Here is a 16,570-nt window from a genome sequence, read left to right as displayed (position 1 = left end):
CTGCCGCCCATACAGTTACCAGTGTGTGGTTCCTAATCCGTTTGATTCACTGCACTTCAACCTACATGGACTCTTAATCCCTGAACAGTGATGCAAAGCAGGATAGCTAATGAAATCTGGACTGGATTTTCAAATCCACTTTCTGCCTTTTCTTCTGTGAGCTGAATTCTCATTTGCTGAGCAAAAGGTGCTGGAATTATGTGTTCATTTACTAAAAAAAAATCAGCTCAGTCAGAACCTTGAGGGTAACTAAGGTTTTTTATACTGATTGAGATCGTTTTAAGTCAAAAGCCAAACTGAATCATCATGTCGAACTACAATATGAATGTTTAATGTACTAAGTTTTGGTTTGGTTGCAAAGCCACTAGACAGCTGATAGTGTTCCAAGCAAACGTGTGCCAGAAAGGGTCGGTGGACTAGAAGTTTGCGTTGGGTGAGAGTGCAAAGTGGATGAACTTGAATCAGCTACCATTATACGCAGCACAGGATATTCAGTTCTGTTGTTGTCACTGGAGTTAAATATCAGGAATTATCTCCTGTATGGCATCACTGTTCATAAATAATTTCTTAACCCCTTTGGACGCAGAGGAGGAGACATAGGAATTTCTCTGTTTTAAAACTGCTGGGGGACAAAACTGAACGCCAGTGGGCCCATTTGTGTATAAAATGTGATCGCTGCAGGGATCAGTTTCCTTCTTAAATCCGCCCTGTGATTTGCCAGTTTGACAGCTGACAACGTCTAATCGTCCACCTGAAGTAGGTATTTTGCCACCTGAGTATGATAATTGAGGTCATTTGATTATTTTAAGTTCCCCACTATCAACTTTTGTATCAACTGAGCAGAATAAGAGCCACTTACTGTTTCTGTTTCCCAAATATCCAGACCACTATACTTGAAAAAAATTCTCAGCTAAAGCCCAAGTACTTCAAATTTCATTATTTCTCTCGTCCAAAAGATACAAAATCCGTATTTCTGGCCCCACATCATGACAGATGTTGAAAGAAGACCAGTGTTGCTGAGATGACAATGGTATATGACGGAAATTACAGGTTTCGGCTGACAAAATGGGTGAAAGGAAACATTCATTCTGAAACTCCGTTTCACGTCCTGTACTTAATGTTGTATCTATTTTGTGCTTTCAAAGGAAATTGAAGCAGAAAACACTTGATCTTCAATGCCTGGCAATAATAATAGCATCTTGGAACATTATTCTCATAAGCCACATAATAATGGAAAGCTCACCTGATTATGAAGAGGTTTATCTGTGCAGTATTTATGATTACTACATATTCAATATAAATGATTAAAATACACCTAATTGCCCTTAGATACTGAAGAGGATCACTTATTGGGGCATGTTTCAAGGGTTTTTGGGAAGGTAGCTACTTGTCCATCTTGAGACTCAACTGGCTATTTGACAATAAGAGCATCACAGTGGAAGTCATTAAGTCACAGCAGGCTTTTTAATAATGTTTTCTTGCATTTATATTCATTAGTAATGATTGCAAAATATGAAAGTTTGGAATCCAAGGAGATTCTTCAGTCTACGTGATGTTGTGAACCTGTACTCTCTTCCATTGCAGGGTGAACTGGTGACATTTTATTACTATTGGAAGAAGACACCTGAAGCAGCTAGCTCTCGTGCTCATCGAAGACACCGCAGGCAGGCAGTATTTAGAAGAATTAAGACACGTACTGCAACAACCCCAGTGAATCCATCTCGGCCACCATCTGGTGAATTCTGTAAGTTGTGGTCATGTTGATTGTCAGAATTTTGAATTGAGAATAACACAAAGAGCTAAATAATTTATACTTTTAGCTAATTATCCAAACCATTACAACCAGTTGTTTTAGACTGATTTCTCATTAACATAGTAGATTCTGAATTGATGCATATATGAACTGGAAAGTTTTGATGTCTGAAAGTAGCTTGTGGCTTTAAATTTTTTTAACAACTTTAAATCACAAGCAATACAATGGCTGAAGCTTAAACCATAACAATTGTTAAGTTCTCACTAGTTAAACACTAGTTAGCTCATTAAGTTCTTACCTCTGAATATTCATTGCTATGAAACAGACCTAAATACCATACTTGTCTTTCAAATTCTAGAAATAGATTTGTAATTCTTAGTATTTATGGGTATAAAGACAGGATTTGTCTTATCCTTACTAAAAGCAATGAAAATCAAATGCTCAGACAACTTCCATAATTTTTCAGTGAATAGTAATAATGCTATTTATACCAAAAGTGGCAAATGTATTTGTTCTGCACTTGTTCATTGGTGTAATGCACTGAACCACAGTAGTTGCAATCACGACAAAACTCGCTCTCATAAGGTGTTGTACTTAGTTCCAAAATTACATTAATAATTGCTTTGATGGACTTGATTAAATATTGTTGGCATTAGAGTCATAAGGGCAATGCTGGATAAAGGAAACCAACAATTTAGTATAGCCCCTATGCCAGTAATGGGGCTTTGTTCCTTGCATCAATTTTGTTTTTGTATTTGTTTATATCTATAAATCTGTAGAAGGAGGCTAAGTACTGTCTAACAGAAGATGATTCTAAAGTTTCCTTTCTTATGCCCCATTTGAAAGTGCCCTATATAGGTCAACTAGATCTCCTGGTGCATTAGCTTTACTCTGAAACTCGACACTCTTTCAATATGGACATTTGCACACTGAGTTATAAACATTGTCTATGCAGTTGGTTCAGCACTCTGAATTCCAGAGGACTTAAAGTGCTTATTTAAAGAGCCCCCTGTATCCTCGCCAGCTGGTGAGTTGTACACAAATGGCAGCATCGCAGGTAAATCCTGGAACATTGCGATGGCTATTTCTTTAGAATGGAGTTGATGTGACATAGAGCCATTGAAAGGCCATCACTTAGAATTTTGCACCACTCAATAAATAAGGATCAAGTATTCAATAAGTAAGATTCTGAGCAGGAATTGCTCAGAGCAATGTGCTAAGCCCAACAATTTGCAGCTGCTTCATCAGTGACCTTCCCTCCATTATGACGTTAGAAGTGGAGATGATTGTGCAATTGTTAACAATGTCCAGGACCACTAATGACTGTTCAAATACTGAACCTGTTTCTGTCCATATGGCAGCAAGACTTGGTCAGACTCCAGGTTTGGCTGATATGTGGCAAGTAATATTCATGCCAAGCAATGACCTATCACCAACAGGAGAGAATCTAACTATTGTCTCTTGATGTTCAATAGCATTAACACTGCTGAATTCCCCACTGTCAACATCTTAGGAGTTACCATTAACCAAAAACTGAACTGGACTAGCCATACAAACACAGTGGCCACAAGACCAGACCAGAGACTAGAAATTCTGAGTGAGTGACTTACTTACTGTCTCCCCAGTGCCTAGGGCTTTTGCCCAGAGCATCGACTGTCTACTCCTCGGATGCTGCCTGACCTGCTGTGCTTTTCCAATGCCACATTTTTTGACTCTGATCTCCAACATCTGCAGTCCTCACTTTCTCCTATCCACAGTCTAGGAGCATGGTGGAATATTCTTCACTTGTCTGGATGAGTGCAGCTCCAAAACATTCCAGAAGCTTGATACTATCCAGCCGCCTTAATTGGAACCCCATCTACCACCTTCAGTATTAACGCCCTTCACAGCATTACACAATGCAGCAGTGAGTACCATCTGCAAGATGCATTGCAGAAATTCACTAAGGCTACTTTGACAGCACCTGACAAATCTACAACCTCTACCCGCTAGAAGGACAAAAGCAGCAGATGTGTTGTAACCTCTACAAGTTCCCCTTCAGGTCACGCTCCATCCCACCTTGGAGCAATATCCTTATTGTCACTTTGTCAAAAGCCTGGACGCCCCCCCCCCACACTGAAACAGCAATTGTGGATGTTCCTACATTCCAAGGACAGAACGGTGGAAGAAGGCAGCTCACTACCATCTCCAGGGCAACTAGGAATTGGCAATAAACATAGCCCAGCCAGTAATGCCAACATCCCATGAATATTTGAAACCATTCAAAATATTTTAAAGGAACGAGTAATTTAATCCAGCTCTGTGATGTAAAAAGGACTGAGCTTTTAAATATAAATCATGATCCTGAATTTATATTTTTTTATTTAAGATAAAGCGAGAATTCCTATTTAGGGTTGCAGTTTTTTCTTTGTTAGTTGTTTTGATGAGGACATTCCTGACAGCACAATATTCACTGCCGTTCAGGTTGTCTAAAAGATGTTAGTGGACGACATGGAACCATTAAAAACCTTTGGCGATGGTCCTTCCACAATGCTGCTAGTTAAGGCATTGCAGAAAGTTAATCTAGTGAGAATGAACGCACAGCAATACGTACAACTTAGGTTGATGTGTGACTTGGCAAAGGAGCTTGGTAGTGATGTTCTCATCACATTCCTGCTCTTGTCTTCCTATATAATAAACCTTGGGGAAGAGGGTAGCTGAAGTACAAGCTGTTGTAGTGCAGCTTATTTCACTTAAATATTTTTTGTGCTGCAGGTTCACAATAACAATTTGCAGTTTGTTTGCAGGATACTGAAGAACTGCCTTTAGATCCACTCTGCTCGCAGTTTGCAAAACTTCTGAGTTGAGCGCTAATGTATTAATTAGCTCAAGAGTCTGTACTTTGCATGCTGTTAAGTGGCCATGAGCTCGCAGCACAAAAGATAACATTTTCTTTTGAAAAGGATCATGCAAAGCAGTTTTGACTGCATTCACTGAAGCTTGATAAAATACGAGGCATACAATTATCGAATGACATCATTGCTTGTGGTTTTCATTTCACAGTTTTCTTTTTCCATATTTTCACCCATCTAGGGGCCTACCATAGAAACATATAAAGAATATTCTACATTGAGAATGTCTGAGCAGAAGGAATACAATACTGTTTATTTTGTGGAAGAACATTGTAAAATATATGTTAGCAGTTGTAATTCCTACATTGAAAATAAAATTAACAATTTGAAAACAAGTTATAATATACAGAAATATGTTTTGAGTAAATGAGCAAGTGCAGCTTCAGTAAAGGATTGAAAAAATTTCTGTTAAAACACAAAATACTTCAGCCTAGTTGCAGATTGATCCCTGCCCCCCCCCCCCACCCTCCTTGATCACTGCTCAAAATACCAGCTATGTACCTTCACAACTTCCTAAAATACAAATACTCCTTGATGTCAACCCAAGCAATGAAATGAATTGTCTGCAAATGTTCACCGTAAGCTTTTTGGCAAAAGTATTTATTTTAGTATTTTCTTTTCCTAGTGGATCTCAGCTCCGCCAGTGAGGATGACTTTGACAGTGAAGATAGTGAACAGGAGCTGAAGGGCTACGCCTGTCGTCATTGCTTCACCACCAGTATGATGTTTTTCATTATTCCTGCTGTGAGAAGTAATGAGAGATGAGTTCGGTTACAGTACTTTGTTTTTAAGTGACAGTATCTGTGCATTGAAACCTTGATAGGTGCTGAACCAGAGGCAACTCTAGGTTTTATTTAAGTGTATATTTATTGAACCCATTTAAAATCTGGCGCCCTTTGTTGTGCAGATACTGGCACAACTGCACCGGAGGCTGAAGTGAGTGAAGGAGATCCTGTACACAGGTATCCAATTCATAATGTCGTTGGCATGATTAGCTTACTTAGAAGACATCGCCATCATTTTTTTCTCTCTTCCTTGCCCTCACTTTTGATGCAGTACTCAGTAACAACCTCAGACAGGTCCTCTTGTTGCCAGTGTTGTGGAGTTCGTACATTATTATAATAATACCATTTAGACTAGCAGTTGCTTAGTGATTGCTGTCCAGTCAGCAGAATACAGTCTTTTTTTTGAAATTGCGAGCATGCAAATAGAGATATTAAGTAGTTACATTCCTCTGTTACACTTATATACTCTGACCATTTTATTTTCATTTCCTTCAAGCCCTTCGTTTTGTAGCTATTGTAGGATTATGTCATGGAAGGGAGCACCTGAAGTAATTCATTTGGGTTTGGAGAAAATTAATAGCTTTAATTTGGTTGTTGGAGGTCAGTTATCTCTGCCTCAGAGCATGGCTGTGGGAGTTCTTCTGTGTCGTGACCGAGACCCAGCATCTTCAGCTGCTTCATCAATGACCTTCTTCCATCATGAGGTCAAAAATGGGGATATTCATTAATGACTGCACAGTTTTCAGCACAAGTTGCAGCTCCTGAAATAATGAAGCAGTAAATATTGAACAAATAAGTCCAGACTTGAGTAGCAAGTAATATTCACACCACATTAGTGCCAGGCAATGACCATCTCCAACAAGAAACAATCTGACCATTGTTCCTTGACATTCAATATTTCCGATAGCATTAGCATTGCTGAAACCCGAATTATCAACATTCTTGGTTTACCATTGACCAGAAACTGAACTGGACTCGACAGATAAATACTGCTATATTGTTACAAGAACAAGTCAGAGGTTAGGAATCCTGCATCAAGTAACTCACCTTCTGAGTTCCTATGGCCTGTCCACCATCTGCAGGGCACAAGTCAGGATGTGATAGAATATTCCCTACTTACCTTGACAGCTCCAATAACACTCAAGAATCTTGACATCACCCAGAAGAAAGCTGAATTGGTACCACATCCATAAACATTAACTCCCAATATGACCAACACTCAGTAGCAGCAGTGTGTGCCAATTAAGAGATGAACTGCAGAAATTCGCCAAGGTTCTAAGGGAGCACCTTCCAAACCCAATGCCACTGCTGTCTGGAAAGACGAGGGAAGCAGATGCATTGAGCATCACCACCTGTAATTTATCCTCCAAGGAATGACTTGGCAATGCATCATTATTCTTTTGCTGGATCAAAATCGTGAAGCACCCTCCCTAATGGCATTGTGGGTCTACCTAAATGGACTGTGGCAGTTCAAGAAGGCAGCTCACCACCACATCAGGGGCAATTAAGGATGGACAATTACAGCAAAGCCCAAATCTCCTGAATGAATGAAAAATAATTGGATCTAATAGCACTCTGTTCAACAATGAGTACTATGTAACAGTAGAAGAGGAAAAAAATTCTGCTCTGATTTTTAGATTAGATTAGATTATTTGGTGTGGAAACAGGCCCTACGGCCCAACAAGTCCACACCGACCCGTCGAAGCGCAACCCACCCATACCCCTACATTTACCCCTTCACCTAACACTACGGGCAATTTAGCATGGCCAATTCACCTGACCTGCACATCTTTGGACTGTGGGAGGAAACCGGAGCACCTGGAGGAAACCCACACAGACACTGGGAGACTGTGCAAACTCCACACAGTCAGTCAGTCACCTGAGGCGGGAATTGAAACCGGGTCTCTGGCGCTGTGAGGCAGCAGTGCTAGCCACTGTGCCGCCCACAATTGCCTTCATCTTTGTTGGCCACAATTCTGTGCCACCTGAGACAGCAATGTTGGGCGGCACCGTGGCACAGTGGTTAGCACTGCTGCCTCACAGCACCAGAGACCTGGGTTCAATTCCTGCCTCAGGCGACTGTGCAAACTCCACACAGTCATTCTTCCCATGTCTGCGTGGGTTTGCTCCGGTTTCCTCCCACAGTCCAAAAATGTGCAGGTTAGGTGAATTGACCACGCTAAATTGCCCGTAGTGTTAGGTGAAGGGGTAAATGTAGGGGAATGGGGCTGGGTGGGTTGCGGGTCGGTGTGGGCTTGTTAGGCCGAAGGGCCTGTTTCCACATTGTAAGTAATCTAATCTAATGTTATGATAATGAACAATAAATTTAAGGGAAGGGACTGTAAGTGAGGCGAGAGGGGAAACTTATTTCATGATCTTTCGTTTTAGCTTCCATGTGCCGCATTGCTAAGATGCAGTTAGAGTTCATCCAACTTGTACAGCTTTCTCACTAGTCTTGATGTAAATATGTAATAGTTGTATCATGAAATTGATAGAAAATATGCTTTTTTTAAAAAAATCAGCATCCAAAGACTGGCACCACGGAGGAAGGGACAATATATTACTGTGCACAGAGTGTCGAATTCACTTCAAGAAATACGCAGAACTGCCGCCTATCGATAAACCAGTGGATCCACCACCATTTATGTTTAAACCAGTCAAAGAAGAAGAAGATGGGCTCAGTGGGAAACATAGCATGAGGACCAGAAGGAGCAGGGGCTCGGTATGAGAGTCATTACTTTTTCTTTCATATTTTATATTTATAGGAGACTAAATTTACATAAATCAATGTGACGCAGATGCGGTGAGTAGTTTGGCAATGTTCTTTGAAATCCTCCAATGCACTTTAGGACAAGCATATACTTTAATTTGTTGCCTTTTGAAATTCAGACCTGTGATGCAGTATGGCACGTAGTGGCATACATCATTTCTCTTAAAAACATTTAGATCATGCTGCCTGGATGACATCGAGCAGCTGTGATTTAATGTTGTTATTTTATCCACATAGCATAAATAAAGTGTTTTCTCTGGGGTATTCTGTATTTCAAATTTATAGGAACTCATTGTCATTCAATATGAAATCAATCGAAGGCTAATAAAATAATAAAAGTCGAGTTCTATTTTGCAACAAAAAAAAAACACTTGTCCTACTTACAGGTAATAAAACACTAGAAGTTTGAAGAACAAATGCTGGACTTTAAAACGTTTGGGTTTTAATTTGCAGAGTACTCCTGATTAAAGTACCTGGGCACAGGATTTGAAATAAATGACAGTGAATCAGGCTAAAAAAGATGAGCAATTCCAGTATTTACAATGGGATTAAACAAAGTGTTCAAATTACAGGAGCTGGTCTTGTCAAAGTAATTGTGTAATTCCTTTGAACACATAGAAGGGAAGCTTGTCCCTTCAGAATTAGCTTACAGTTTTTCTTATTAAAAGTAGAAGGATTGCAAATGGAATCTCAGCCACCAACGTTAACCAATAATTAACTGGAGAATATTAATTGGAAGCTAACATTGTTATAAAAGCACCTATGAATTATTAATCGCCCCAATGCATGCGGGTCTAATAATTATTTTATTGTCAATTAGATGTCTTCACTGCGCAGTGGTCGTAAAAAGCAGACAGCCAGCCCTGATGGTAGGACCTCGCCTATCAATGAAGACATCAGGTCCAGTGGCCGTAATTCTCCCAGTGCTGCCAGCACATCCAGTAATGATAGCAAAACAGACTCTATGAAAAAATCCAGCAAGGTAATGTTCTGATAATCATTGTGAAAGCAGTTGCATACTACCATGTCATAGCTCCCTAGAAATGTAGTGGAGGCCGGTTCAATTGAGGCATTCAAGAGGGAATTGGATAATTAGATAGAACTGGTGTGCAAGGGTATGGGGAAAAGCAGGAGATTGGCACTAGGTAATGATCTTTGGTTAAAGAGCCAGTGTAGGCATCATGGGCTGAATGCCCTCCTTTATGTCGTAACAATTCTGTGATTTTGAGAAGAGATCATCTTAAAGCTGTGGACATAAGGCTTTAGATCTGGTGCATCAGAAAATAAAGGTTTTTTTCCTTAAATTTTTTAATAAGCTATATTTTGAAAATTCAACAAAATCCAGTCTCATTTTGAAGTTTAGTAGATTTAGATGATGTTGTGAATGGTAATAACACAAACATTGACTCATATTCAACAAATTCTGTTGTAGAGCAGTGATTATATTTCATGTGCCATAGATCTGTTTTCTAGTTGAAACAAAATCGCGATTGGTCTCCTTTATTCTGAATTAATCACAAAATTAATCCCGATTTTAATATTTTTGTGGGAAAGATGCCATTCAGCAACAAAGATTAATGAATCAGTAAAATAACTGATGGTTGATGTATGTTACCATTATTGTTGCTGAATTGTGGGAGGTAAACATTTTGAAATTGTACCTGTAATACATACTCCAGTTGGTAGTGCCTTTGACATATGCTTTGGTGAAAATGTTTCTTACTGTAGAATGAGATGTGCAGGCCTTTAAAATAGGGCCTGTTACTTCTCATTCATACCTCATTCCTACTTGTAGCCACTTTAATTCAGTGGCGTCCGCAGTGTGCAAAGTTGCAGTCCTGTAATACAAATAGGACCCTGATGTGAATTTAGTAAAGGCTTGGCAAACTTTGTGAATGTTGGGCCCATCAGAGAAAACTGACTACACAAGGTTCCATGGCCAGAAGAGGCCCAGCAGAAGAACGTTTTTGAAATTGTAGTGATTTCATTGTGGGGCAGGAGTATTCCTCCTGTCCACAAAAAAAAGGTCCTCTTTCCCTGACCTACCCCAACTTGATGTCAAAGGACATCATCTTGTATTCCCCATGAAGGATCCTGATGACATGAAATCTGACTTCTGCCCACGGTCAAGGTAGTAATTCTTGTCATGTTCAGGCAGGCCTTGCAGTAGAAAATGGTCCAGGCTTATTGTTCATCTTAGGAACATTGAGTTTATGCAGCAAATTAAAATCAAGATTCACTTTTTTACTTGAAGTTCTTTGTTTTGAAAATTCCTTTCCTTAAAAGAAACTGTGGTGATGCTACATGTTTTAATACATTCATTATTAACTTGGGTAACTGGTTTGTTGTTCTTGTGCTCATATTGTTTTCAATGTTTTTTACACGACAGAGATCAAAGGATGATGTATCATCGCCATCAAAGAGTGCCAAACGCCAAAGAGAAAAGGCTGCTTCTGATACAGAAGAATCAGAAAGATTAAATGCAAAGAAATCCAAAACACAGGCATGTATACTTGGTCACACAGTCTTCAGTTACTCAGATTTCAATACATAATTCATTGGTGTTTGACTTTATATTATTACTAAACATGCAGTGTACCACTTTTTACATGGCACTAGAAGTCTATGGTAACTTTTTTAAATGCAAAAGTTGGACATGTGACTTGTTCCACACAAAGTTGTGTTGTCCCGTCCATCAGCTCTGGAGATCTCCTACCACCTAGGTGGAATGTGGTTGCCAGGAAAAGGTGAAAAACAATCAAAAACCAAATCCCTCAATTGAAAAAAGCTGATTTTTGTTTGTTTGCTCAAGAGGATACAACCTAGTCTGAATCCACATTGGCCGTGACTCAACCACCTTGTGTGTTATGTAAACTCTGACAGAATCAGAAAACGCCCAGTTCTTTCTTGAAGCTACTAAATGAGTCTGCATCGACTACACAATTTGACATCCTGTTTCACTGATGTACTCCAATCTGTCCAAATCAAACCAGTAATTTTATCAGTACTCCCACAGTCTTGTCCTGCCATTATTATTGTCAACTAAAATCAAACCATTCTTAAATGTACACTTGACTCCTTAATTGGGACATCAACCAGGGATTCTGGCCAATTGTAGTTAACATACCCTGTTTATGCACAGTTAACTCTTGGATCTGAAAGTGGCACCTTCCAGAAGTGAGACAACTAAGCTGATCTTTCCTTTCCTGACGTGGAATTACTGAGGCTGATTGTTACAATATTATCACCACACTAAACTGTGCACAGATCCTCGGATCCCTCTGATCTGGCTAGATCAAAATGCAAAACTTCACTTAGTTTATAATTTTCAAACAAATTCAACAAAAATATGAAAGGGTGAGGTGAAAAAATAATGAGCTCAGCTTGGACAAAGAGTAATTTATACGTAACAGAAGAAAACGTTTGCTTTTTGCAAAGGCAGTCTCTCACTGTTCCGTGTTGAATTTGATAAAACTTGTGTATGTTACTGCAGAATTGATAAAAAGCTCCTTATAAACAAAATGACAATTGGGAGATGAATGCATATAGTTTTTCATAATCTTCATATTTCATGAACAATACCACTGGAAGCTAAATGCACTAAAATACAACCCTTTGAACTCCTCTACTGTCATCTAATCCTCTTGTCATTACCAGTGGCACTGATCCTTAGGACTCAAGATGGAGCTCCCACAGGGTGTGAGTAAACTGGGCAAAGTGTGTGATCTAATTACTTATAACATTAGCCACATTTATAAACAGCAGATTGTTGTTTAAACTGCCAGCAATCTGCTGAAGAGGCCTTCCTCTTGGCTGCATTTTGGCCATGTGTTTTAACAAGGACCACCAATTATTACATTATTGATTTGAACTCTGCAATTCAAAAATGACGTTCTTTGCTTTTACTTGGGGGGAGTGTAACAATTTCCTCAAATTGCGTAATTCAGATTGTTTAATCCCGTTTCCACTCCCTCTAGTTGTGACCTGAATGGGCATCATTATAAGCAAAATTGAATGATTAATTAGATTTGTTAGCATGGAAAACATGGCAGGGTTCTGACATTCGGAATTGTCAGTGATAATGCTGTGAATGACAGCAACATGTGGACTGTCGTGTAACAATTTTTTTTTGTAGTATGCGATTGTGTTGCAATTTTTTTCAGTAACATGGCAGTATGGAATAAACTGTACGGCAGTCAGTTGAGGTAGTTTGTAATGTAAGTGATATACTTTGTTTTAAAAGTCTAGAATTAATGTTGCTAATTTTGTTAAACAAGTATGAAGTGTGAGGTGAATCTGCAAGTGTGTGCATTTTCTAAATAACTAAATTGACTCGAGAAAGAAAAGAAGCCACATCGAAAATGAAGCTATACCACAATCTGCTGTTAAGGTCAGGAAAAATTGTAGGTTTATCTCACAATGAATTCGGCAATGCCACTTTAACCATAAACTGTACTTGTCTCCCCTGTCAGCAAAGAAAAATGCTATACAGAGATTTGAAATGTTGAAAATGATCAGGATGACCTTGACCATCTCAGATGAACGTTGCTGAAAAAGTATTTAACTGAAACCAAGGAATAGTGTTCTAAGATGTGCTTCTAAAATTAAGCTTTAGCCTTTTTCCTGTGATGAATTTTTCCACATAAAATTGCTGTTTAATATGTTCCTGATTTTAAATTCTGTATTCCTTGGTATTTTATTTAAAAATGTAATTTCGACCTAGAGACTCAGTTGAAGAGCTGAGATTGCAGGTGAATAGAAGGTGTGATTCGACAGTGTAGGTACAGTATGTGGTAAATGGCAGTGCTTCAGAATTATTTAATCGAAAGAAAAGGCCCACCATCTGCTCGATATTTGCCTTAAAACACAGGCTTTCTCAAATAAATCTGAGTTAATTAGACTTTGTCTAAACTGTGACTTTTTACGTACAGTGACAAGCTGATTAAAATGTAGCTATTACATTATGTTAATAAAAAGACCCATTTTTGAATATAAACTCCCAAATTGAAATTTTAACATGTATTGAAAATGTAGGTATTAGTATTTATATGCGAATATGATCACAGTTTTTAGCTTGCAAATTAGTTTGTATTCTTCTGTAATCTAGGCAGTATATTTTATGCAGATTACTTTTTAAGCCCTTGATGGTGAAAATGATGATGTTCAGTCTGAGATGTTTCAGAATTGTCTCCATGAAACTCCTGTATAGAAGCAGCAGCTGCTAATTACAGTACCAAAGGGCTCGAGCCTCTATCTTTGATGCCACTAACTATGTTTTGTAAAGCTTCACTATTAACTGGCAAAAGTTTACTTTTACACTTGGTGAGCAAGTTTTTCTGCCTTTCTAACTTTGCATTTTTGGACTGCTGTATTTGATAACCAGCTTCAAAAACAAGGTTTCCATCTTTATCCCGAAAAAAATAGTAAGCTCCCAATGATATTACGTATTTATTTTTAAGAAGTCGGGTTCCTCGTTATAATTAAATCAACAAAACAGGACCAGAATAATACTGAATCATGAATATAAAAGCCAAATATTGCACATGTTGGAAATCTGAAATAAAAACGCAAAATGCTTGTAATACTCAGCAGGATTGACAGCTGTGGAACAAGAAACATAGTCCAAAATGCTTGGGGTTTTAAAAAGACAAACTCACCTGGATTGATTTGTGGCTTGCTTCAGTTTTTGAGCTTCCTGTTTGCTGTTTCATCGTGGATCTGTAGTTAGGAAATTGGGTGTTGTATGTTGCCTGCAGTGGCTTCTATCCAACCTGGTTTAACATCGGCTTCTATAAAGTGGACAGTGTCAGCTCACTATTGTGATGGAATATATACTGGTGGTGTAGTCAAAACTGGGAAAATTAATTAAATGTTGGCTCATCTAACAACTGCACTGTGACATCAAATCCTGCTTTAAGATTTAAAATTAGTACCTAATTGGACCCTGATAATTTTCCATTCTTTCTGTCAGATAAGAGTTGGTCAAAATTATGCTTATGTGTAATGATCATAAAATTAGGTTCACTAAATAGTATTTGATAACTCACTGTCTTTTTTATTTGTAACAGGAAATCAGTAGACCAAATTCGCCATCTGAAGGAGAGAGTTCTGACAGCCGCAGTGTTAATGATGAAGGAAGCAGTGATCCAAAGGATATCGATCAAGACAATCGCAGCACGTCACCAAGTATACCGAGCCCAAGGGACAATGAGAGTGATTCTGATTCCTCTGCACAGCAACAAGTATTACAGCCTCCTCAACCTCCAGTACATCAGAATCCATGTGCCTCTTTGCCATTAGCACCACTGGAACCACCACAGATGCCCCCTCCGGCATCATCCTGTGCTGTATCAGTTTCTCAACAATTGTCTCCAGTTTCACAGCCTCGAAGTCAGACACCCCCTCATTCACTGATGCAGCCTGCACCACAGCTTCATCCGCAGAGACTAACATCACCGCACCCTCCGATTCAGCAGCAGATGCAACCTCAGTCACAACCTCTTCCCCAGACACAGCCTCAGCTTCACACTCAGGTGCAACCATTGCCTCATTCTCTGCAAGCTCAGTCGCACATACAGCACCAACTGCAAGGTCCGCCATTCTCAATCAATCCTCAGCCTCCACAGCCTCAGATACAGCCGGCTTCTGCGCAGGGGCCAACTGCAACGCACTCTCAGCAACACACTCCTACCCAAGTCCAAGCACAGCCACCACCACCTCCCCAAATACAACCACAGTCACAACCTCCAAGAGAGCAGCCTTTGCCACCTGCTCCTGTGACTATGCCTCATATTAAGCCACCCCCCACAACACCAATTACTCCTGTTTCTAACCCACAGTCGCACAAACCACCAAACCACCTTGCAGGACCACCTCCCTTCCCACAAATGCCTTCAAATTTGCCGCCCCCTCCAGCTTTAAAGCCATTGAGCTCCCTTTCCACCCATCACACTCCCTCTGTTCATCCACCTCCATTGCAGTTAATGCCTCAAACTCAACAGATTCAGCCTCCTTCTGCTCAACCCCCAGTGTTAACTCAAGCTCAGAGCCTTCCGGTGACTGCAACTCATCCTCAAGCAGTACCGCACCCAGTTCCTTCGCAGCTGCCGTATGCCCATCATTCTTTCATCCCATCAGGGGCTCCTGCCATCGCCTCTTCATCAGCATCTACCACCTCAAGTGTTGCACCCATCTCTACCATTCAGCCTACAGCTTCCATTGTTACATCTATGTGTTCTGCTGGGAGCATCACTAATACTCCACCTGCCACAGTGACGAGCATTCAGATTAAAGAGGAAATGCAGGATGAGCCAGACGATCCAGACAGTCCTCCTCCATCTCCAAACAGGAGTCCATCTCCAGAACCAACTATTGTTAGCGCACCCAGCCATGCCAGTCAGTCAGCCAGGTATTTTTTATTGTATTCTATAGTGCTGTTAGTTTTAGAAGATAAATGCAGTGAGCATTTCGTTTTACTTTCACTTAATTATTCCAAATGCTGTAATAATTGAAAATGTATGTTGCATCCTGCAGAATAGAATAAGTGAAAAATACTCAATGGTTTTGTTTTAAAGATGCTTCCATTTCTCTGTTTGTCATTTGTGTTTTTATTTAGGTTCATCAAACATTTGGATCGAGGTTACAATTCCTGTGCACGATCAGACTTGTACTTTGTGCCACTGCAAGGATCAAAACTCGCCAAGAAACGGGAAGAAGTAATCGAAAAGGCTAGGCGGGAAGCTGAGCAGAAGGCCAGAGAAGAGAAGGAGAAGGAGAAGGAAAAAGAAAAGGAGAGAGAACGCGAACGGGAACGTGAGCGGGAAGCTGAAAGAGCAGCGGTAGGTGCTCCTCTTCAGAGCAGCTTAGTTGTTCCTTCCATGAATATCAGGAAGTCACTAAAAATCAGTTTGAGAATTCGGGACAAACCAGTTTATGTAGGAAGGGAACACAATGTGGAACTCTGCCACAGGAGGCATTTGAGGTAAAATGCTTAGATATATTGGTGGAGAAGCTCAGCTCCTTCTCAGCCCAGCATCTTTTCATCCAATCAGGGGCTCCTACCATCGCCTCTTCATCAGCATCTACCACATCAAGTGTTGCACTTATCTCCACCATTCAGCCTACAGCTTCCATTGTTACATCTGTCTGTTCTGCTGAGAACATCACAAAGTACTTAAAGATTACATGGGTGAGTTTAGTGAAGAGGTTTATGTGGAGTATAAACATCAGCAAAGACCAGTTGGACTAAATGGCGTGTTTCATGCTGTACTGTGGTAGCATCACTGGTGGTGTAAGATAATTACACTTTTTTGCAGTTAAACTCCTGTTAAATGTTGAGTAGATTTTCAGAAGCTGCAGGCAGTTTCCAGAA

At 39.9% G+C, this 16,570-nt stretch overlaps 1 protein-coding gene across 9 annotated transcripts in view; it reads left to right on the top strand.

Moving 5' to 3' along the window:
- rerea (arginine-glutamic acid dipeptide (RE) repeats a) overlaps positions 1 to 16,570 on the top strand; it is a 558,826-nt gene that overhangs the window by 517,773 nt on the left and 24,483 nt on the right. For all 9 annotated transcript variants that reach the window (XR_006309302.1, XM_043676159.1, XM_043676158.1 and 6 more), the window contains 7 exons: positions 1,585 to 1,744; positions 5,270 to 5,362; positions 7,952 to 8,151; positions 9,020 to 9,181; positions 10,589 to 10,702; positions 14,268 to 15,607; positions 15,815 to 16,037. Coding sequence is in view for 8 of the 9 variants with exons in the window: in XM_043676159.1 (XP_043532094.1) it covers positions 1,585 to 1,744; positions 5,270 to 5,362; positions 7,952 to 8,151; positions 9,020 to 9,181; positions 10,589 to 10,702; positions 14,268 to 15,607; positions 15,815 to 16,037 (2,292 nt within the window). In the remaining variant the exon portion in view is untranslated. The remainder of the gene's footprint in view (positions 1 to 1,584; positions 1,745 to 5,269; positions 5,363 to 7,951; positions 8,152 to 9,019; positions 9,182 to 10,588; positions 10,703 to 14,267; positions 15,608 to 15,814; positions 16,038 to 16,570) is intronic.

Source organism: Chiloscyllium plagiosum, chromosome 34, assembly GCF_004010195.1.
Source record: "Chiloscyllium plagiosum isolate BGI_BamShark_2017 chromosome 34, ASM401019v2, whole genome shotgun sequence".
NCBI classification, from domain to species: domain Eukaryota; kingdom Metazoa; phylum Chordata; class Chondrichthyes; order Orectolobiformes; family Hemiscylliidae; genus Chiloscyllium; species Chiloscyllium plagiosum.
The sequence above is the reverse complement of the archived record's forward strand: the minus strand, read 5'-3'. Positions and strand labels throughout refer to the sequence as shown.